Genomic DNA, 24,539 nt, shown 5'->3' on the forward strand with positions numbered 1-24,539 from the left:
AGCAGCAAGAAGTAGCCAATACATAATAACATTCTTACTTCTTCCAATCACTTCCCATCAAGCTAGAGGCTTGGTTAGTACTGTTAAGGTACTAACTTTCAAGGTGAGTTTGATTAAGTGGTTTGCTATGGCATAACAAAAGTCACTAGCTTTTCATCTCGCTGCTCAGCCTCCAAGTCGGTATCACAAATTATAGATTCTGTTAGGGCAGCTCTTAGATTCTGTGTTAGTTAGCACGTTGGTTCAGCTGTTCTAACAAAGACCATAAATTACAAGGACTTAATTGAAAAAGAGATTTGCTTCTCTCCCACATTACAGCTTGGGCATAAACAGCCCAGAGCTGATACGTTCCACTGTGCTGGGGATCCAGGATCCTTCTCTTTTCATGCTTCACCAGCCATTGGGTGTTTCCCGTGTCCCCATGACCCAAGATAGTGTACCACCATCATTTCTGCATTCCAGGCCCATTGCTTCCCACTTAACACTCCACTGTTCATATTAATCAGAACTTAGCCATACGGCCACATCTAGCTGCAAGGAGGCATAAAATGTGCAGGGTATCCAGATAAACATTTTTATTAATTGTAAAACACACACACACACACACACATTATTACTAAGAAAAAAGGAGAGAATGGATTTTGGACTACATTAGCAATTTATACCACAAAACATAGGATATGCATTTGGATGTTAAAGAACAAAACTAAAATCAACCAAGCAACCTACTGAACAAAATATCTTTGTTACCACATCAAAACTTAACAGTTGGTTAGGATAATTATAAAGTACAGTACTCTAGGCATCAATACCTGACTGCACAATATGTAAATTAAACTGTCTTTATAACAATTTAGTCTGAGTTTGCCTTCCAGAAACTACAATGGATGTGCTAATGTGTGTTGCATTTGAAACTATGTGCTTAAAAATTTATTTCTTCACCTGGGAGTTTTTTTTCCCCCTCATTAATATGTAATGAGGTATGAGGTAGACCCAAAACAGGGTTGAGTGTTGAGAGTTCCCCAAACTGCAGAGAGAGAAAGTACACAATGTACTCTCAAACTGGAAATTCCATTGAGGGAGGCGAGTTTTATCTGAAAATTAGTACAAATTTTGTATTGTACTCCATTTCATATACACATTCTATAAATGTTTATTTTTAATATAAAAATTTTAAATTATTAATTTTACCAAATATAGAGTTGACACTCCAGGAAGATGTAGATGTAGAGTATTTTTCCTGTGTCTCTCACATTGATGCATACCTTTTGAGGTAGGCATGAAATAGTCAAGAAGTGGCATAATTGGATAAAACACACTATATACTTTATATTCATTAACAACCAGTGATGCAATTAAAAGATAACTGACATGGGTGCTGGCGACAGTCATTTTCAGGGCTACCTCCTTTCTTATTTTATCTCCCCTTCCCTATATTCCTTGTGGTTGCCTCCTCAGCCCACTGCTTTGACATAGCTGATTTGTTATTCTTCAAATCTAATCAAATGTCACATTTTCTGAGAAAGAACTTTTTTGACTATGGCAGAGAGCTCTAAGGTGACACTCAATGATGCTGGCCTCCTGGTGTTCATGTTTTTCTGTAATCTCCTCTGCTTCCATTCAGGCAGTGCCCATTCTAATCAGTAGAATTTGGGCAAAATGATGGAATGTCACTCCCATGACTGCATTATTTTACATGAGACGGTTTTAATACACTGGAGTGATGAATTCTCTTGGTAGTTTTGAAGCAATTAGCTGCTCTATTGTGCCATGCGTAGCTAGGGTCTGAGGGTGGAATGTAAGAGCTGAGAGCTGGTCACCTGCCAGCAAGAAAACAAAAACCTCAGTCCTACAAACGTTAAGTGACAGAATTCTGCCAACAACTTGAATGAGCTTAGGAGAAGACCCTGAACTCCAGCTGAGAATGCTGCCCAGCTGATGCCTTGATTTCAGCCTGGTGAGACTGTGAGCAAAGGGCCCAGCTATGACATGCCTGGACTTCTGACCCACATAAACTGTGAAATAATCAATGTGTATTGTTTTAGGCCTTTAAATTTCTAGTAGTTTGTTACACAGCAATAGAAAATGAATATCGATGCTGAGTCCTGTGTTACTTGAGGAAAAAAAGTCTATATTCTATATCCTACCTCCCTTCCACATGGATGTGGCTGTCAACATTTGAGGCAACCTTGTCCAAGGGTGGTAGAGTGAGAGATGCAATTCAAAATCAGCTTTACAAGCTTCAAGTTCTGTTGTGCTTTCTTACCTGAGCTCATTCTGTCAACCACCGATTATGGTACTGTAATCATGTGAAGCTGCTTGACTTAGCAATTTCCAGAGACCTTAGTTACTAGGAATGGCACTTTAATAGAATTCTATTTCCATAGGTAGTATAAGGTAGCTCTTTAAAAATAATAGCTCAATCATTTTTAGAAGTTATCTCAAGTGAAAATACACTATTAGTGAAAAAGCACGTTTCTTTGATTCATTTTACATTTCATTTCTTTTTCCTACAAAATCCTACTTATTCAAGAGTACTTTGAAATGTCATCTCCCTCCTTGTGACTGTACTTTCTTCTCTTTTCTTAAGTGAGGTGATGTCTTCCACCTATTTTACCTTACAGCTTTGAAACTCAAGAGCTGTATCAGCATCACCTATTGGTTTATTAGAAATGCAGATTCTTAGCTCTTACCCAGACCATCAATATTAGAATCTGCATTTTTATAAGCTACCCATGTAATTCATACATACATTAAAGCTCGAGAAGTCCTGCTCTAAGCCTCTTTTATGGTATTTACTACTATATCTTGTTGAATTAGTTATTTATGTATTTGTCTTATTTCCTGCATTAGATGATAAATTCCTAGGTGTCGGGAACAAAGTTTATTCATTTTATTCCTCCTGCTGTGTCTAGGACAGTATCTTACATATAGAGGTATAAAAAAAATTTACACAATGAATTTTTTGTTAAATTGATTTGACTCTAGGAGGATTTCTTTCTATTTTCTTTAATTCTTATAGTTAGCCTAAAATGTCTATTATTTAGAACATCATTTTGTTGATAAAGTGGAAAACTTCATAATCTGCTTCTAGATATTAGACATTTGCCAAAAAGGGAAAGCTAATGGCCTAGAGAACTCACCGTTTAAAAATTTCTAATGGCATTTTTATTCAATTCCTAACATTCAGATTGTTTTCTCAGAATGTACAAATGTAGTTCCTAACTCTTTTAGTATCCACGCTGATGGATGAGATTTAGCTATTTCCTCTGACCTTCAATACAGGAAGAGGATTAAAGTGCATTCTGTGCATTTATCAAAGATACTTTGTTCTCTAATGTCTGTCTGTTACTTTTATGGGCTGAAATATTTGAGAGAAAGCCAGTTTTCCTAGATATCTGTTCCTGCCCACTTGTCAGGGATCTTTTCACTTCCCTCTGATCATCTTCTATATCTTCTCAATTTTTTCCCATAAAAAAAGAAATTAAAGTAATAGACCAGATAAAACTGGTGAGAATTTTATGGGGAAGGCTGTTTGCATGCCCCATTCCTGATACTTCATGAAATACGATAAAGCACATGGATGATATTTGGCTGACTTTTTAAAAGGTAAACAAGCAAAAGTGAGGCAAATATATGGGAGTTTAACTATTAGACAGATAATTTCATTGATAGTTAATTTCATTCCACATGTTATTTTATGGTGTATGTGTGCATGAGTGCGTGTGTGCATGTGTGCACATGTACAGAAAAATGTGGTTTGTTAATTGTTTTTTTGGAGGGCTTCCAAAATTAGTTTTTTTAAATGTGTTTGTATCCTGAGTTGTACTGAGACTCTTATGGTCGGTCCAGCCTCATAGCACTTAGTAAGCATGATAGTATAAGGTAGAGTTATTTCATAGAGTAAACCCCAAGGCAGCGTTTTAGTTAGCTTGGGCTGCTATACCAAAATTCCATAGACTGAGTGGCTTAAACAACAGACATTTATTTCTCACAGTTCTGGATGCTGGAAAATCAAAGATCAAGGTACTGGCAGATTCAGTTTATGGTGACAGTCCACTTCCTGGCTTGCAGATGGCTGCCTTCTCTCTGTGTCTGCACATGACTGGGAGAGAGAATGAGAGAGCTCTGGTCTCTTTTTCTCTTCTTATGAGGACACTAATCACATCATGAGAGCCCCACCCTCATGATTTCACCTTAACCTAATCACCACCCAAAGGCCACACCTCAAAATACCATCACATTTTGGGGTAAGGCTTCAACATATGAATTTTGGGAGAACACACTTAGTCCACAAATACAATGTAAAAGTAATTTTTAAAAATCTATGTCTGCCGAATCTGTTAAATGCCTTATTGGAGTGAAATCTTTTTTATTAATTACGAGGTGACCTTGGAAGTTAAAAGACATGGGCACCTTTGCCCTCTCAAACATGATTCATGCTTTTATTTTATTGGCAATCAGATTACCTGTAATTGTTCTTAGAATCATCACAATATGAAGTTTTCAGAATTTTAAAGCTGATGCATAAGGAAATTTTAGAATTATCTGGTTCATCTCTCACCACATGCAGGAATTTCCTCTACAATAGTGGTTTTCAGACTTTTTTTTGAACACTAAATTGTCTCCTTCTTAAACTAAAATCTTGCAAATAATAAGGAGCTGAATCTGTTATGCTTTCAAGAGATTGAGGAAAAACAAAATAGGTTCTTCACTCTTCACCTATACTCCAACTTGAAGTACCTTCAGGAAGAGGAATTGAAAACCAAAAAGAATAATTTATTACAAAGTTGGATGACAAAGCCCAACTTATTATATTAATTGAGATGTATTCCAAATACATAATTTTTAAAGACAGTTGCTTCTCTGAGTAGTTACAATAAACTATGGACAGCTGCCTACCTGAAATGAAAGCTTGGTTTTCATAGGCCTGTACCCAAAAGAGCCCTAGATTTCACGAGAAGCCAAGGGGCTGTTCAGGGTGGAAAGCCTAGTGGCAAGGAACCCCTGGGGTACCTCCAATAGGAGTGACTTCATTTTTATATATTTTTTGCATATTTGGCTTCAGAAATAAGATTATGTTTGAGAGGAAAAAGGAAAGTAGGTAGTGAAAAATAGTGACATTATTATGTATGTGTGTATGTATGAGGACCCTAACTTGGGAGACCCATTACCAAAATAAGGTATAAATATCACTGCTCACCACTGCTTTCAAAGTTTGGTGCTGGGCTGGCACTGTATTGGAATTATTTGGAGAACTAATTTAAAATGTAGACTGTGGACCTCCCCTCTGGAATCTGGAGGTAGGGCCTGGGAATGTGAATTAAGAACACAGCAAAACAAAATAAATATACTGAAACATACCAGACGATTCTCCCATGCAGCCAGGTTTGAGAATTTTTTACTACCTTATTTGTTGTCAGTAGTCGTTATGGGTACCTTCCTACCTCCTAAAGCAATCTGTCTGTTTTTTGATGGATTAATTGTTAAAGGAGATTTTTCCTCATTTTGAACTGAAATGTACATCTCTCTAATTTGGTAGAATTCTATACTATGAGTATATATGATTAGGCTGATCTCGGTTTTCCTGGGACAGTCCTAATTTATGACTGTTGTCCTAGTATGATTATTAATAGTATCTCTTTCACTTTTAAAAGTATCCTGGTTTGGACAGTAAATTTTTTGGTCACTCTAACTATGGCCCATCTTTATAGGACCAAGTTGTTTGTATGAAGCTAAAGTGCATATATTTGTTTCCTGTGGCTGTTATAACATATTACCACAAATAAAATGGTTTGACAGGACTTTGTTCCTTCAGGAAGCTTTAGGGAAGAATCTCTTTTCTTGCCTTTTCTAGCTTTAAGAAGTTACTTGTATTCTTCGGCTTTTGGCCACTTATTTCATGTTCAAAGCTCGCATTATTTTGACATTCTTCTGCTGTAGCAAATCTCCCTCTTTCTCCCTGGCCATTAAACTAGACCACCTGGATAATACAGGATAATCTGAAAATCCTTAATTTACTCACATCTGTCCCTTTTACCGTGTAAGATTCTGAGAATTTGGGACCATTATTCAGACTGCCCATAGGGCATCACCTATTCCATTGCCCTATTGTCATATATTGTACTCATAGGCAGCAGTGGCTACTACCAGAAGAAAAGAATCCCAGTCTAGTAGTAGAAAATATAAACAGAAAGAGAAATGTGGGAACTCAGGTTAACTGATTGTTAAAGCATAGAGAATATAAGTCTTTATGGTAACTACTGTCTTATAACATAATTGCTTCTGAACTGAAGGACCAGAGAGTATTATACTTGGAAAGAAATCATGTTTCTAATTGGAGTTAATTATTTTTCTTTTTACTTATCAGCATTTGTTTTTATTTTAAGGCATATAAAAAACGTAGGATATTGTCAAACATTTGATTCAGAGATTCTGCAGTAAAAAAATTGAAATTAAACATAGTTGGAGATTTGTACTTAGAAATGGGATGAGTTCATTTTTGCCCGCAGAGGGCAGTTAGATTAATGCCGTCATGAATGGAGCTTCTTTGACTTATTTATTACTGTCATTGTAATATGCCAGATGTCACCAGCCTGATTATTCTGAGTTCAAAATTGCATAAGCAGTAGTTTTAATGATTACAATCTTAAAGCAGTAGGATTTAGTGTAATAAATACTATATCTTTCTATATTAGTTTTCTATTGCCATGTAACAAATTACCACAGATTTAGTAACTTAAAATAGCACTTTTATTATATATCAGTTTCTTGGCGAAACAATTCAATAATGTCACAAATGGTCGAGTTTCTGTGGTGTGTCAGAAATTCTTTTCTGGCACAAAAGGTAGAGAGGGTTAATGTAGGGCAGATCCTTTCTTAATGTGTGTCTACTAACTGGAATTAACTAGGGGAGGATCAAAAAGGGACTTGAAACCCTACTGGCTCAGTTGTGGTGACAAAACGGTGACTGTCCTATTTTTTAAGAAATGAAAGAGAGGAAACTAGTAAGACATAATTAACATTAAGATATTAAATTGAACACTAGGCAGTAACATTGAGTATAATGATCATCCAAAATAATGACAAAAAAGATAAAGAAAGGCAAAGGATCTTTACAGGGGACAGATTTATTGGTGTCCTGTAGGAAGAATAAAGGTGTTGATAATGTGCCAAGTGGGCTAGTTACAGATAGCTGTAAGCAAAAGGGCCACACAAAGTGGGAATCAGGTCAGATTATTGAGTAAACTGGAGAACATGGGGATGAGATCAGAATAACTTAAAAAGAGATGGTTTACAAAGACATTTAGGTAATGGAAAAATTTGTTACATTTATGAAATCATAGTTAAGGACAACAGTGTTTTCTAACACAACAAGAAATTAACAATGCCAACAGTAAAAAGCAAGATATTTTGTGTGTTATTTCTCTTCTCTTTGTGGGGAAAAATAAAAATGACTTGACAAATTAATTAGCAAAAAGGCTTATCCCTTGTGATGCTTTTAATAAGATGGGGAATAAGGATAGGAGAGGTGAGAGTGTACCAGAAAGCCTGGGAGTACTACAAAACTACATATGTTTAAATATAAAGGTTTGACTCTCAACCTCCTTGGATTTAGGTTAATGAATGGTGTTAGTGTTACTTTTCTAATTCAGGAAAAAAATATGGGTGACTGCACAAGTCCTAGGAGATTATAAATTATAATGCATGCAATTATTTATTTTCCATAAGTCAGCATCTCTTGAGGAATTGCGAATCATTGATTAATCATTTGCCAACATTCTAGTCACTAGCATTTAATCAAATTTAAATCAGTATAAGGACAAATTGTACTATAAAAATTTAATTTCCCTTTTTAGAAGAATCTGTTACTCAGGAACTTGTTTCTTTTCCTTTCTGAATGAAATTTCTTTACTGGCTATATGGAGATAGTAAAAACAATAATAGTGTTAAAAGAATAAAAATTCTCATTTGGCTTCTCTAATGCCAAAGTATAGCAGGATGAATGACGATTTATTATTTTTACTATAAAAGAGCTAACTGTGGGATGATGACTTTCATTGCAAATGGAGGTGTAATATCATTCAGCTTGATTATCTTTGCATAGCAATATATGTATGTATATTTGTATATATATGAACACATATATCCAAATAACAATGTTCACTGTTGTATTACACTTCTATTCCTGACATGTTTTACATTTAATTGTTCTAAAGACTCAGGGCATCCAAAGGGTGTGTTTTAAAATATGGCAATAGTTTGGAGAGCGAAAGAGTAAATTATGCATTATTTAACATGTTGGAAGGCTCAAATTGGTTTAAGATATTAAGGTGCCTTATGAAGCTACTGACTTAGAGAATTTTCAAGGGGCACCGTAACAATAACAACAACGACAACAACACTTTATACCCACATAGGCTTTTATTGCTACATATTTTCTTATTTGTTCAAGATGCTGTGATGTGGACGTCGCAGTAATAATATTACCATTTTATAGATGAAGAAACTGAGACAAAGAGAGTGACTTGCCAAAGGTCACAGTTCGTATGTGTGAAGACCTGTGCAGAGCCTGAAACTTTTCCCTATTTATGAGATAGCATGCTAGCTTGTTACTGTTTCATGTGTAGTGGCAGAAGACACAAGACTCTTGAGTTATAGACAAAGGATTTTTATTACTTACAGTACAATAAGCATCATGAACTTCATGTTGATTTGAACTGCTTCCCTCTCTCCTTTTTGCCCCCCAATCCAATGGAGGTAGTACAGGTGGAATATGGAGAAATACTGAGCTTGGGAATTCACTGGTTTTATAGAAAGCGGAAGAAAGGTCAGCTCTTTGTCAGGTGGAAGGCATTATCCCTAAAGTTTGCTTGCTGCAAATGTAACCTTGAGAAATGATCCATGAAAACAGCAGTCAAGGTCTTGCATTCTTGGCATACCCAGCCAGAATGTACAGGGATGCTCAGTTCTCATGGTGGATTCTGTCTTCTAATAGCATGTGGCAGAATTAAACCTTAAATGCAGTTTTGCTGAGTTTCATGACTAAAACTGTAGCTGAAAAGGTAGCAACTATGTCATTTTCCCCTCTAATATATTTATCTTCTTATTTTTCCATCCTATCCAGGACATCCTGAAACTAGTCCTCTTGGTTTATTTGATATGCTTAATTACTAAAACCAATTATGGTTGTTATGAAGGCAGAGATCAGAAAAGGGGGACCAATTTAAGGAAACTTACTGGTCTCAGTCTCACAATCTCTAATCTTTACTACCTATAGCCATTGCAAGGAGCCATGATAATTTTTCATAAATGAAGTTCCTTGTTCCTGTGGCCACAGCAACATTTGCTGCAAAAACTGAAGGGAATAATAAGAACCATAAAGAAGTAAAGAACAAGTGATATAACTAGTAGTGGATATAGGGTGTGACCAAAAAAAGGATCATTTATTGATGTCTTTTTTCTTTAAGTCAGGATTTTGCTGTTCTTAAAAGAATAATTAAAGTAGAATTTGAAGTTAGAAAGAACTTTAGGAATATAAAGTCCAGGCTGCTCATCTTATAGATTAGAAAATTGAGACAGAGAATGGTTAAATAATTGTTCAAGATCAAGTTTCTAGTAATGAAGTAAGTGATGGAGCAAATTTACATTATTGTGAATATCACATACCTGGTATTGGAGTGTTTCCCTTTTAACTAGAGCAGTTTATAGGATTCAGTCAGGAAAAATTTGTTGAATTACTTTGTTTTATGATTGAATAAGATATATTCTCTGTCCTCAAAGAGTACTTTACTAGTGGAGAACAAAAATTGAATTTGTTATCTACTTTTCTAAAATCATGTACAAATTACATAAATTAATTCAAGCTTCGGGGAGAGGGGAAGCTTTATAAAGGTATGTACAGATAGATATTTGAGCTAAGTCTTGAAGAATTACAAAGAGGTTTCTATCTAGAGAAATGGAGAGCCAGCATTTCAAGGATGTACATTGGCATGGTGAATGGAAAGTATGTAAATTGATCAAGAAATGATCAGTGGTTTGATATGACTAGATTTGAGAATGGAATGACAGGTAGAATCCAGATTAGAAAAATCTTAGAGACTATGCTAAATAATTTAGTTAGGACATCTTTTTTGGAAACACTGACATTTAAGGCAAATTGGTATATGAAGCATATGGGAAAAAGATGGGTTCATAAATTAGAATCAGTAAAAAAAGAGATATCACAAAAGCCAACTGCAGATAGAGTTGAGAAGTACAGTGTTTGAAGGGTAGAATATGCCACCCCACAATATGCCACTTTGACATAAGGATTATTTTGAGCTGAAGGCAATGAAAAGGAAGCAGCTACAAGAAAATATTTCTGGCTTCACCCTATTTGCCTAGAGGAACTAATAGAGGAGGAACTAATGGAAGCCCTCATCTTCCATTAGTTCCTCTATGTATTTATGTTCCTACAATTTCCTGTCCCCAAAACTCAAAGTTCTTTTTCCTTGTGTTAAGATGCTATATAAGTCTAAGTTATAACCACCTTCTCAGTTACTTATCACTGAGTAGTCATTCCCATGTGTATGTGTGATATGCATGTTAATAAACTTCAATTTGTTTTTCTTTTGATAATCTTTTTTTGTGTGTGTGTGTCAAGCTAATTTATAGGGCCCCAGCCAGGAGAACCTAGGAGAGTTGAGGGGAAAAGTTTGTTCCTCCTCTACAAGTTGTAAATAAGGTCAAATACTAAAGAGAGATTAGGTAGGATGAAGACTAAAATGGATTATTTTATCTCCACTTTTTTTGGAGATAAAAAGTCCTTGGTGCCTTCTATCTGAGCAGATTAACTAAAGTGTGAGAGCAGCAGTTAAATGGCTGCTGTATGCCGAGGAAAAGATTCAAATGGTAGAAAATGGAGACATTTGTTCATGTCTTTTTATCCTAAGACTGAATAATTGACAGCTTGTATCATATTCTGTTTTAAACCTTCAATCTTCACAAACTGTTATAACAAATTACATTTTTTCCCCCCTGTATGGCTGTACATGGGTTTTCCTTTCAAGTCTCACTCCATTGGTCAATGGCCGACAAAAGATAAAAGGTTCCATACCAGGAAAAAAAGCACATCCTCTAGCAAAACTGTCACTATTTTCCATAACAGCCTCACCCTGCTTACATTCATTTCCAACGTAATATTTTTAAAAAACCTGTCTCCATTAGCAAATTAATATTATAGATAGAACCTACATTGTTGTTGTCCTTTATAATTTTGCCATTATATTAGATTATGTTATTCTAAATATTTATGACATAAGTTTTATGCATAATTGTTATGCAGTTTCAAATATATCCAGTTGTATGATTATACTTTTAAAAAGCCTGCAGGTCTTTGTTATTGTTTCTTAGTGTTAACCCAAATGTTAACACTGATTATTTCTTAGTGTTGGGATTAGTTGTTTTAATGTTGTTATTTTTATATAAAAATATTAAGAAAGAAGGCATTTCAAAATATTTAGAGTAATAAATGTCAGATTCTATTTTCAGTCTTCTCTTTCCCAAAAGGGTTGGTATATTTTGTCTATATATAATCTCAAATTATAGTTTTGAAATTGAGGGATTTGGAGAGTTTAAAATGCTAATTTTTGAAGGAGGATTGAAAAGGTGAATCTATTCCTAACCTTTGAAGTATAGTCAGCTTCCAATTATCTACTTGTGGGGAGACTATCCTTCCTAGGTGGGGGTTTCTTACATCTGCTGGGAAACTGCCAATGCCTGGGTGGAGTAGAAAAGGGTTCTACCCATTCGTTGGTTTTTAAAGCCACTCTCTCTCCCCACCCATGCAAATGGATGGAATTGCTACCATCCATGCTTCAAACACAATCTTCATCATCATTAGCAAGGATAATAATAATCAGATGAATAGAGGTCAGGAGATTAAGTTCTAAGTGACATTGGCATTCTAAAATTGACTGTCATATCTGTAGTTCAAATGGCACCTACACTTTGTTCTGTTGAAATTGAAAGGTCTGAATAGCCAAATAAGGTAGCCTATAGTTATAATCATTTACTTAAAATTAATGCAGAACTGATTTCAAACAGTAGCCCAGTGCTCATTTTTATTTAGACAGTGTATTCATTTTTATCTGGCTGATTGCATGGGACTCATTAAGCTTCATAGTGGAGCTATCTATCTATCAAGCATGGGGAAAGCAGAATCCTGAGGTAAATGAGGTAGATTTCAGAAAAGAGAACAGCTTGGGCTCAGATATGACTTTATGTTGGAATGCAAAGAGTTAGTGAGAGCTTCTTAAAGAAGTGAAATCTAAACAGATTGAAAACATGAGATGTTCATACTGGAAAGAAGTTGGGAATTGAGAAATATTCAGGAAAAGAAAACAGCAAATTTTAAGACATAGAAGCTAGAGAGGGTGCAGTTTCTTAGTGAAACTGGTTAAAAATAAACTATCACCTTCAAAAATCTTTTAATGCAAAGAGGGAGCATGGCAAGAGGAGAGACTACAGAGGGATTTAGAAGTATACTGAAGGGTTTAAAGCAAAGTAGTGACCTTATCAACTTCATATTTTATAAATATGATGTATTACAGGGTGTGGAACAGATTGGGGGCCAAGATATGACATAGGCTGACTAGTGAGATTTTTGCAATAATGATGGTCTTGATACAGGTGGTGTTGGTGAGGAAAGAAAGAAGGTGATGGGCTTAAGAGCTATTTCAGAGATAATTAATGGCTGTTGGAGATAGAGTAGATAGATGGAATAGGGAAGAGAGAGTAAGTTGAGATTGACTCTCCTGTTTATGGCTTGGCAACAGTTAGGATAGCGATTCTCATGAGGATGAGATTTTGTTATGGTTTCCTCCTCATGACTGGATGAAGTGAGATAGGAGAAAAGTTTAGAAAGCAGAGAATAAATTTTGTGAAAGACCACTCATCAAGAAAATGTAGAATTAGAAAGCTAAAGCTGCTACTACTATGGGCTGTTCTTATAGTCCCATGGACATAGGTTCTTATAAGAAACCCTTTGTTTTATTTGTTATAATATTATTTTATCTGTATAATAGTACATAAATATTTTTCTCTTTCCCCCCTTTTTGAATATTAAATTGTCCTGCAGTTGAATAGTGTTAGATCTTAAAAGAAGCCTTGGAAATGATAGTTTCTGTCTATAGGTGAGAAAATTGGAGCTCTAAGACCACATGATATTTGTAGAGTGACAGAAGTAACAGAACCCGGGTCTCCTAATGGCCACTCCATTGCTCTTTTCACCGTACTTAGCCAGCTCCACATTGATTATTGGGTTCCATTAAAACAATAAATGCAGTTGAAGACTTTATAAAAGGAAAACACCATTATCACAGAGGAAAGGAAAAAATTGTATAAATATATTCTTTTCTTAACACATTTTTTTGGTAGTATAGATTTCTATTTTAGATAGCCAGGGTTGCAGAAATTTAATCCCTTCTTAGTATTGTTTTTCCTGTCCTTCTATTGACCTTCTATCCTGATGAACTGGAAGGGGTTGAAATTCAGGAGATCTGTACTTAGTCTTGACTTTATCCCTAATAAAAAGATGAACTGGTTCCACTTCTGTAGATTTCAGTTTCGGTATCTCACAAAAGAAGAATGTGGGACCAGAATCCTTTAAAATCCCTTCTTTGCTCTGTCTTTATCATTTTATATTTTCCATTACTGGTTGTCTTTACTTTCTGCCTGAAACTGTTTCTCCTCCATGGCAAATGAGAACTTCTTAAAAAACCTAGGTACAGTAAATCCATGATGTGTGTGGGCAAGATGGTCCTGTTTATAAGTGTGAATAGAATAGGGCCAGATTTTTGGTGGTTCTCTTAGCAACATTTTACCATATTTACTTTCCTCCTTTGAAAATAAAAATAGGCCTTGAAATTAGGAAGAGAAAACAGAAGAGGAGGTGTACATGATGATTCACTGGTTTTGGAGAGAAAATATTGGACCTATTTGAGTTTATTTTAAATTTCTGCTCTTGTATATATCATATGACAAATCAATATAATACATGCATGTCATTTATAAATGAATAATATACACATATATTGTGGAAATGTGCTTAAATGTTAAGCCGACAGAAGGATATGGTCAAATAAGTTTGGAAACCATTGATAAAGAGTTTGCAAAAAGAAAAAAAAAAGGTGAGTAAAGGGTATCAAGATAAATATTATGTCCTTAATTTTTCATTTTTGGATATCATCTTTCCTAGAAATAAAGAGAAGAAAACTAAAACAAAAATAACAACAAATAGCATTTTGGTAGTAGAATTTATTTAACTGAGTCTTTACCTCTTACGGAGTTAAGGAAGAGTATTCACCCACAAAAGTATTTCATGAATTTACTCTTGTTTATGATTTTTTAGACTTAAGAAACTGATATTGAAATAGACTCAGTATAATTTAATTTATTTAAATGTTTCAACTGAAGGAGCAATAATGGATTATATTAATGTTTTAAAAAAATTTTATCCAGGAACTTTCATTTTTTTTCCATTTATTTTATTTTATTTTCTGATTATTTCTCACAGAATAAGACCACAACTTGCCAAAGAAAAGATTGAAGGATGCCATATTTGTACATCTGTCACACCAGGAGAACCTCAGGTCTTCCTAGGAAAAGATAAAGCTTTTACTTTTGATTATGTGTTTGACATTGACTCCCAGCAAGAGCATATCTATACTCAATGCATAGAAAAACTAATTGAAGGTTGTTTTGAAGGATACAATGCTACAGTTTTTGCTTATGGACAAGTAAGTACCAAGTTGTTCTTATAGAAACTGTAACTTTTCACAAGTATCGATTCAGTTGCACTTTCATTTTTGTTGCTTGAGGTTATGTTATTAAGAGAAAGCATACATTTTCCCCTGTTCTTTTATTCAGACTGGAGCTGGTAAGACATACACAATGGGAACAGGATTTGATGTTAACATCATTGAGGAAGAACAGGGTATTATTTCCCGTGCTGTTAAACACCTTTTCAAGAGTATTGAAGAAAAAAAACACACTGCAATTACAAGTGGACTTCCTCCTCCAGATTTTAAAGTGAATGCGCAATTCTTAGAGGTAATAGACTAATTGTGTTATTATTTTCCTTTAAATCTTCTTGTCCTCAAGACCATAGACCTTGTGATTTTATGCTTCTGACTTCTAGTGCAGTGCTTTGCACATAGCGCTCAATAAATGTTTGAGTAAATTAACATTAGGTAAGAGGTAGCAGTAAGAATGGGTAATACGTAATAAGTATCCTTTACTTGTTGGCATTTAAGATTATGAACACTTGACCAGTGTCCATTGAATAAAACAATTAATACTGTTTATTTCAGATTCTCTTTATCCTATAATTACTGTTGTAATATAGGCAGGCTCACAAAGTGCTGGCGACTCAGCAATTAAGACCAACAGGGAGGGGGAGAACATGAGGAATAATAGGATTGAGGCTATAGCACTAATCTGGCTGCAGAAACTGGTATTCTTGCAAGGATAGGCAGATGTTTTGATGCAGCATCCAAAGATTGGGACAGGTTTGGGTTAATTTTAGGCGATCTACTCTGGTGGGAGGCACATGACAGTAAGAGGACATCTCAGATATGAGCAATATTGCAGTTAGGTGGATAGTGGTGTTATAATTCTGGGTGCTTGATCCAGAGAGTGTTCTAGTCTGGATCACTTGAGCTAATCATTTTGGCAATTGATGAACCATTTTATTCAACATTATATGCCACAAAATAGAAAACAGTTCAAATTAACATTGGTTACTTTACTGCTGGTTTTAATCGACATCACAATGTAGTAAAAACCAAAAGCAATAACTAATGGTGCTAAAAGAAAAGAAAGAGCTCTTCTACTTTCCCTTTCACCCTCCAAAATATGGTTAGGCATCTTGAATTTAAAGCTTATTGATAGAAAAATAGGTGTATGCTTCTGCTAAGGAGTTAACTTGATCTTCTCAGCCACTATTGATATAGAAACACTAATATCATTGCTGACCTTGCAAAAACACCAAGTATTAGTTTTTAGACACATTAGGAAAGGTCGTAGGGGAATAGGAAATATATTTTTAGCTCAAGTAGTAATAATTTTTAAAACCTTTAAAATTAGGATTTGTCTACATTGCTACATATTTCTTAGAGTTTGCTTGTATTTATAAATATTTATCTATTGCAAAGGATTAGTAGATCATTTTAGCTAGTCTTCAACTCATTAGTCATGATTAAGTCATTTACTGTTCTTACTCTTATAATGAACCTGACATTTATTTGTATTTGTAATAATAATTGCCTCATTCATTTTTATCTGTTATTTTGAAGAAATATGTCATTTTGAAGAACTTTGAAAATATATTTGAAAGATAACATGCAATGTGTGTTATTACAGACATGAGGCAATTTCTTCTAAATGTTAACTTGTAATTTTTTTTGATAGCTCTATAATGAAGAGGTCCTTGACTTATTTGATACCACACGTGATATTGATGCAAAAAATAAAAAATCAAATATAAGAATTCATGAAGATTCAACTGGAGGAATTTATACTGTGGGTGTCACAACACGTACTGTGAATACAGAATCAGAGGTAACATTTATGTTATAATAGAGCATATTTGACTTTAATATTCAGCTTTGCTGATAGTTTACTTAAGATCAAGATATGAAATTTGTATACTTAAATGTAACATAGAGTTAAAAACCTTGTCTTCTTTCCTCATATTTTTTTATATCGGGATTTTTAAAATTAAAAATGTCACAGTTATGATACAGTCAGTTCATTTATCATAGCATCAAAAAAGTCTAAGGCAATATATTTGTAGTTTTCTTCCACAACTAGAAAAAAGGGTTCGATGATGGAAGGTGAAGGATAGGACCACGATGCTTTTTTAAAAATTTACTATTATTATTTTTTTAGGTGAGGCAACCCTTGGTTGACCTCACAGATTGAAAGGACCTTGTCAGCTTACAATTCCTTATTTTTTTATTTTTTACACCTACAGCACCTGGTCTACCTACAGCACCTGGTCTTCCTAGGTGGTCTCCCATCCGAGTACTAACCAGGCCCTACCCTACTTAACTTCCAAGATCAGACAAGATCGGGCTTGTTCAGGGTGGCACGGCCGTAGTCAGGAGCACAATGTTTTTGCACCTTTTGCCGTCACACATGTATTGCTGTGTCATGACCCTTAAAGGGAAACTGTTAAGGAAAGTTACCAAAAAATATTTCAACAGAAGATACAGAAGAGTAATTCAAGTTATTGCTCAGTTTGTTCCAAAGTGTTCTGCTCTCACAGTTTGGAATGGAAGCTGCAAATGTCAGCAAATGGCAAACAATGGAATCTCAGTGTTTTCTCCCTTTAAAAAAATAATACACTTATTATACTGAGAAGTTCAGTTCAAAAAAATGTTTGTAACTAAAATATTATGAAATTTTACATCCTTTACAGCTCTTAATATGGTAGATTTTAACCATTAACTCAGACTGCTGATTGTATGGTATCTTGTTTAAATATTGTTCAAATAAAACCCTTCTCCTTTTCCAGATGATGCAGTGTTTGAAGCTGGGTGCTTTATCCCGGACCACAGCCAGTACCCAGATGAATGTTCAGAGCTCTCGTTCTCATGCCATTTTTACCATTCATGTGTGTCAAACCAGAATGTGTTCTCAAGTAGATCCTGTGAGTTATTAGTTCTAATTTCTTAAATTTTCAGGCTTCATTCCCCTAAAATCACATAAATCACAGGAAAAGGGTACATTCGAACCATTTTAGTTTGTTTTATCATTCCTGTTCTTAATGAGATGTATTTGATCCTCTTTAAGCTGCAGCTGGACAATCATATAAGATTTTGAAATAAAAAATTGGATATGTGTCTGCAGCAACTAGAAAGCAACCTGTGGCCATATGGTGATGGATGTAGTCACCTGAGACCCTTTGTTTTTGAAAACTGTATGTTACAGGTGTCCCTTCATCAACATAAGCAAAACCTCAGTTGATAGCAGCTGGGTTCTGACCACAAGCTTCTTTCTAATTTGTCTAAGCTTCCAATTGCCAGCAGGCATTTTTGCATTTATGTTTATTTGGCCACATGCCTATGTGGGGAGAGATTTTATTTATTTATATAGTTATTTATTTAACTATTTTTAATGTAAAAGTCGTATTTTATTTTATTTATTAATTTCTCTATTAGTTTCAAGTATGCAGTACATTGGTTAGACATTTATATAGTTTATAAAACAATGGGAGAGATATATATTTAATAACATATAATGAGGGGAAAATAGTGTCGGAGGATATTTAATGTCACATAAATAAAATATTTTCAATTATTTTCCTCAATTGCAGGAAAATGCGACTGATAATAAGGTGATCTCTGAATCATCACAGATGAGTGAATTTGAAACTCTGACTGCAAAGTTCCATTTTGTTGATCTGGCAGGATCAGAACGACTAAAGCGTACTGGGGCCACAGGCGAGAGGGCAAAAGAAGGCATTTCCATCAACTGTGGACTTGTAAGACTAAGCCTTTGCGCTGAGCACATGTCAGAGATTTTCTATTGTCTTTTTCTCTTCTGTGACACATAATTCTGCATTAGAAATCCTTCATGAACTAAGCTGAGAAATGAGTTACAGTAAACTTGTAAACTTAGGCGTAGTGCATTGAATTTCGATCTCCTCATATTACACAATTTTTTATTCTTATGTATTGCAAATTTTCTTCATGTTTGTAAGTTTAGTTGGATTAAATTTTATAATATGTGCAGAAAATAATATATAGTAGTAATGATTTTAAAAATTCCACTTTTAAAAATATTTTGTCAAAATCAACATTTTATGTTAATTATTTCATGAGACGACTTTCAAAGTAGCTTTTTTTTGCTTAAATTTTATGACAGTTTATTTTGGGAATTATAATCAATGTTATTTTAGTTGAATGTTTCAAAGAGAACTCTTCTAGATTATATTAAGAATTAACTTTAATACCGTTCCACCTAGTGGTGTTTTTGATTGGAAAACACCTTGTATTTGTTAGCATCAAGCTTCTGTTGTATGGAAGAAAATGTTATAGAGTAAATTTTTGGGTAATAAATCTTTTCTTCTTATTGACTTCATTATCAAATTGGACATTTGTTTCTGCATAACAGTAATGACATCCCTAAACATCAGGGAGTGTATTTTCCTCCCTGTCATCCTAGAGCTGGGGTCTCCAGTCATATGCTCCTATTTTATCATTGCCCAGTATTTGCTCCTGTACGATTGATTGCAACCCTTCGGTGGGGGAATTAACAACTGAGGCTGATTAGCAAGAGCCAGATGACCCAACTCCAATACCCAACTTGATGCTCCCACCATGTGGTTGCATTTTGTGTTAAAGGAGGTGACCTGGATCCTGGACTATGTGTATTGTTCTGAATATCTTAGGAGTTAAATTCATGGTGATATTTACATTTGTGCTGTTAGGAAAAGACAAAAGCCATTGGTCTGTTTTCCTATTTAGATTACTGAAGCATGTTCAGACATGCTTCAGTGTGACCAGTGGTTGGTCAAAACTGTTGACTCTGGAAAAGAGTGACAAAGACACAATGTGCTACTGATACCACTCTCTATGTGATCCATGGACCCTAACAAAGACATGGTTATAGATGTTTGCATTACTGAAGGAGTATGTGGCTAACATTTAGGATAATGCTTATGCTGTAGGTACTAGTTTGGTGACTGTAAAAAGAACAGTAGGGGTGGCAGGACAAAAGAGCTCTGTAGTTTGACTTAGTTTTTTCATTATTGGATGCTTAGCACAGAAATTCATTGGATTTCTAATGACAGTTGTACTTATATTAGGAATATCTTCTTCAGAGAAATCATACTGATATTTTTATTTTGGTTAAAGGAAATTTTGTTTTCTCATAAGGGAGTTTATATTCCAACAATAAATTTTTATGAAACTGTTAAACTACCTAAGCATTTTATTTCTTCATTGAGTTGAGGAGAACAATTTGCAACATGAATTGACAATTTTCTGGGGACACAACCTGATGCTCTGATAATTCTAGGGATGATTAAATGTTGTCAATCATTTCTATTTTCAAAGAAAATCTCTGAATAGGAGTTTAAGTATTTATGAATTATGAATATATGAATTGTACTGTTTTGAGTCAGTTTTCAGTCACATTTTGTGTCAGTTTTTAGTAGCTAATATAGAAAACTTTGAGGTTTACTTCACACTTCAAAATATAAATATATAAAAAAGAAACAAACCCAAATGTTTTCAATTCTGTCCTGTCTCCATATCATCCTCTATAAGCTTTTGTTATGTAAAAGTATTATAGTTAGTGAATTTTTATCACTTCTCTCTCTCTCTCTTTTAGTTGGCACTTGGCAATGTAATAAGTGCATTGGGAGACAAGAGCAAGAGGGCCACCCATGTCCCCTACAGAGATTCTAAACTGACAAGATTACTGCAGGATTCCCTCGGGGGTAATAGGTATGCATAAGTGATTATCCTCCATATTCCTGAATTTCTTTTATTCATTATCTTTTAAGTTTGTAAAGTGCTTTATAAAAACTGTTTATTATAAGGATGAGGAACTAATAATTATTAAGTATGTAAAATGTGAGTCCTTTTGTATGTTGTTATTTCCCATTATCCTTATAACATCTCTTGAAGTAGGTGTTATTGTTCCTATCTTACAGATAAGGAAATTGAAATCCAGAGAAGTTAAGTAATTTGTTCAAAGTCACTTAGCTTGTAAGTGAAGTCCATAGCATGGGCTCTTTTTACTTTATCATAGTTTCCACTTAAGCACTTGGCACATAGCATATGCCTAATAAAATTTGGTTGAAAAATAAATGCTGTCTTCTAAATAAACACAAAGTAATTTAAGTATATTTAATATTTTTTTACAAAGTCTCCTAAAAATTAAACATTTTTTTACATGTAGAAAAACTTTTTTTAAATGTCAGTTGAATGAAAATAGAGAAACTTTGCCAGTATCACTGATACTCCTCCTTTTCCATACTTCGAATTATTCCGGTGTTTCATCATCTAAACACATTCTTTTGTAATGCATTCCTTTTTATAAACATCAACATGTTGGCTTTACAAGTAGAAACAAATATGACATTTAAATTCAATCATAGCACAATTCAATAAGTTACAGACGACCATTACATTTTTGTTTATTCCATTATGGTTACCAGAATCTATTTTACAGTGTTTTCAATAGTCTAACATCATGTTTACTGAAAAGATTATTAGATGTTGTAAAATGATCCAGTAATTAAACTTGTAGACTTTCTTTTTTGAATATTATTCAATATAATATTAAATCTATTTAGGTTTGATATTGAAGAATGGATTTAGAAATCAAGTTTTATTTTATATAATTCAACAGCATATTTTTTATATTTCTTCTTTTTATTGTAATATTTGCATTGTCTTAATTCATCTCTCTTCTAGCATATCCCATGTATGGACTCAATATTGCTTTCGTTGTTGCATATTTCTTCTCTGTTTTCACTCTGACCTTCAGTATCAATCTAGGTCTTATGACAGGACAAAAATTTTTCCTTTTTAAGCCAAATATAAATTTTTTAGTTTGCTAAATGTCCACCCCTTGCCAAGTTTCGGTACTTTTGAATACTTGAATACTCATGAAAGTTTGCTTGCCTTGTAAGCAGTTTAAGATATTTGCACTGTGAGACTTGAATTTCCTTGTCTGTTTCATTGACAGACATAATAGTTGGGACATACTAAGCTTTTCACTATCCTATTCTTTGGTTGATAAAACAATTCATCATCACTATAAAGTAATGTTTCCCATTTTTCCTGTGTAATCTGGCCAGAAATTCTGGAACTTTGACCACTTGATCACAAATGATGTTTTTTATTATAAAATACATGGATATAGTAAGTACTCTTCTTGTTCAGGTGGTAGGATTTTGTGCAGAATTTTTTGCTGACAATAAAAATCAGGATACAAGTGATTAAATAAAAACTAGAAAAGTCCTGAAATATTAAGTAGATAATGAAAGAAATGATTTTTGAATTTGAATTTGTCATATTATAGGTAGATTAAATTTTAGAATTATTCTATGTGCATTGCCTCAAAATTTTTTGTAAAAGAGTGAGAAATATATGCACTTGTACTTTTTCAAGATATTATGGGTCAGAAAAGGATAATATAAATTTTTCCTATGTAAACAAAATCTTTTTTCTTAAGGATAGTCTTACAGCATGGGAACTTTTAAATTTGATTTTATTTTTAAATTAGTAATATTGATGTTTTGGTATCTTGAAGAGAAGATGTTATTCAAAGGACAAGAATTTAAAAATGATGACTTCACTGTTTTATTTGATCTTATCTGTAAACCTAATTATTCTTTGCACTTTTCAGCCAAACCATCATGATAGCATGTGTCAGCCCTTCAGACAGAGATTTTATGGAAACTTTAAATACCCTGAAATATGCCAATCGAGCTAGAAATATCAAGAACAAGGTGATGGTCAATCAGGACAGAGCTAGTCAGCAAATCAATGCACTTCGCAGTGAGATCACACGACTTCAAATGGAGCTCATGGAGTACAAAACAGTAAGCTAATGGGTTGGACTTTGTTTTTGTGGTACTCTTGTGAATGCAATGATGCCTTTTTATGATAACTTGCAATGTATGTCTCTGGAATAGCTTGTCTGTCATGAGAATGGCCTTTTCTCTTTTGAAGGCAGAATCCTCTAGTTTTCCTTGTGCGTAGCCTGTACTAATCCTTAGTCTATCAACCTTACCAACCTCCTGTTTCAAGAGGCTTCCTACCCAATCAATGACTTTAGTGACAAATGTACCACAAAGGGATGTATGTAGTGAGGGAAAAGGATCTCTTTTTGCCTTGAGGCTTTTAAAAACAAAAGGGCTCTTGCGTGTAGAACTGCATGGTCCTGTAATATTCTTAAACAAATCTCTTGTGTATTTAAGGCTCCTCAAACACCAGGGAAATATCTTCTTTTTCTAGGGTAAAAGAATAATTGATGAGGAAGGTGTTGAAAGCATCAATGACATGTTTCATGAGAATGCTATGCTACAGACTGAAAATAATAACCTGCGAGTAAGAATTAAAGCCATGCAAGAGACAGTTGATGTGTTAAGGACCAGAATCACACAGCTGGTTAGCGATCAGGCCAACCAGGTTCTTGCCAGAGCAGGTAAGCGTGTAGGGTGGGATGAGGGAGTGATTAACTTCTGGAGGGCAGGAACATTCATTGTGTTCATTAATTACCTGGAATATATGAAGTGGAAATGTCAATCTGTGTATGCAATCTGTGATTTTAAGCTAAATGCTTAATTTATAAATAGTCCATTCTTACAGAAACAAAATGTGCCCTTTGCTTTGTCATGTTATCGTATTATCTGCTCAAGTAATTAAGGGTAGGAAATTTGCTGTATGAATTGTGTTTGGCATTATTGTTTTGTTTTCATAACTTTGGTTTTTCTCCCATTCTGTTTTGTTGAAGTTTTAAGAAAAATTCTTAATTTCATGTTTTATCTTGTAGGTGAAGGGAATGAGGAGATTAGTAATATGATTCACAGTTATATTAAAGAAATTGAAGATCTCAGGTACAGTTCATGTTCTGTAATAAATAATGCATGTTTTGGGTTTTGCAGTTTAGTAATATTGCTGTTTATTGGGTTGATTATTTAGTGACTATTCATGGTGATATTTCAGCCTTTTGGTCAGGTTAATTTTAAGGGAATAGGTACTTTCCTAATGTCACATTCCAAATAACTTTCCTTCCCTCACTTCTCGTATTATCTTCCCATATTATCCACCTACTCTCGTTGTTATACCCCTCAGTGAGAGATACAGGACAGGCATAACTGATGCTGATGGTTCCCTTTGGTGCCTTCCCTTTCTGTATCTCTTCCCTCACCATTTGGGAATGGTTGACATCAATAAGTTGTCTCTAATTTTTCAAATCTCCCATTACTTCTGTTCCCTTCTACTCCTCTAGCTGTTTCTTATGTGTGAATCATTGCATCCCTACCAATTTGCCTGCCTCTCGTACATACAGAGGCTCATTCATCATTCACATTGCATACGCATACAGTGAATGCTTACTATACGCCAAGCACTATGCCATGGGCTGAGAAAGTGTGACATAAACAAAGAGTTCACACTCTAGGTGGGGCAACTTATATAAATAGACACATGTAAATGGAAGGACGGAAATTGGTAAAACGAATGCCATCGCCCAGTGTGGGAATGTAGAAGGGACCACTAAGCCTGGACAGGGCAAACTAGGGTTGGAGGGAAGGTCAGGTCCACTAAGAATTTCTAAAGTATTTTTAGGTCCCATGGTTTGCCCTGATGTCTCAGCTACTTTCTCTTAAAGTAGAACTACAAGTCAGCTCCATAGGGAGCATCTAAGTAGCTCAGATCTCATTTCTGCTACCCATTTGCAGAAAATAACCAAGTGGGAGATCATCTTTCACAGCTACCCTAACACTTCTCCATCTTATATTTGTGTTCTCT

The 24,539-nt window shown here is 34.5% G+C and overlaps 1 protein-coding gene and 1 pseudogene across 1 annotated transcript in view; one reads left to right on the plus strand and one right to left on the minus strand.

Annotated features, from left to right (window-relative positions):
• KIF21A (kinesin family member 21A) overlaps nucleotides 1-24,539 on the plus strand; it is a 132,189-nt gene that overhangs the window by 53,270 nt on the left and 54,380 nt on the right. Inside the window, 9 exon segments of the mRNA XM_015594359.2 lie at nucleotides 14,558-14,780; nucleotides 14,911-15,093; nucleotides 16,453-16,602; nucleotides 17,561-17,695; nucleotides 18,362-18,529; nucleotides 20,383-20,498; nucleotides 22,411-22,606; nucleotides 23,022-23,211; nucleotides 23,560-23,623. Of these exon segments, the coding sequence (XP_015449845.1) occupies nucleotides 14,558-14,780; nucleotides 14,911-15,093; nucleotides 16,453-16,602; nucleotides 17,561-17,695; nucleotides 18,362-18,529; nucleotides 20,383-20,498; nucleotides 22,411-22,606; nucleotides 23,022-23,211; nucleotides 23,560-23,623 (1,425 nt within the window).
• On the minus strand, nucleotides 17,027-17,145 carry LOC112484900 (annotated as a pseudogene).

The sequence above is a fragment of the Pteropus alecto genome, unplaced genomic scaffold (genome assembly GCF_000325575.1).
Source record: "Pteropus alecto unplaced genomic scaffold, ASM32557v1 scaffold778, whole genome shotgun sequence".
Lineage (NCBI taxonomy): Eukaryota > Metazoa > Chordata > Mammalia > Chiroptera > Pteropodidae > Pteropus > Pteropus alecto.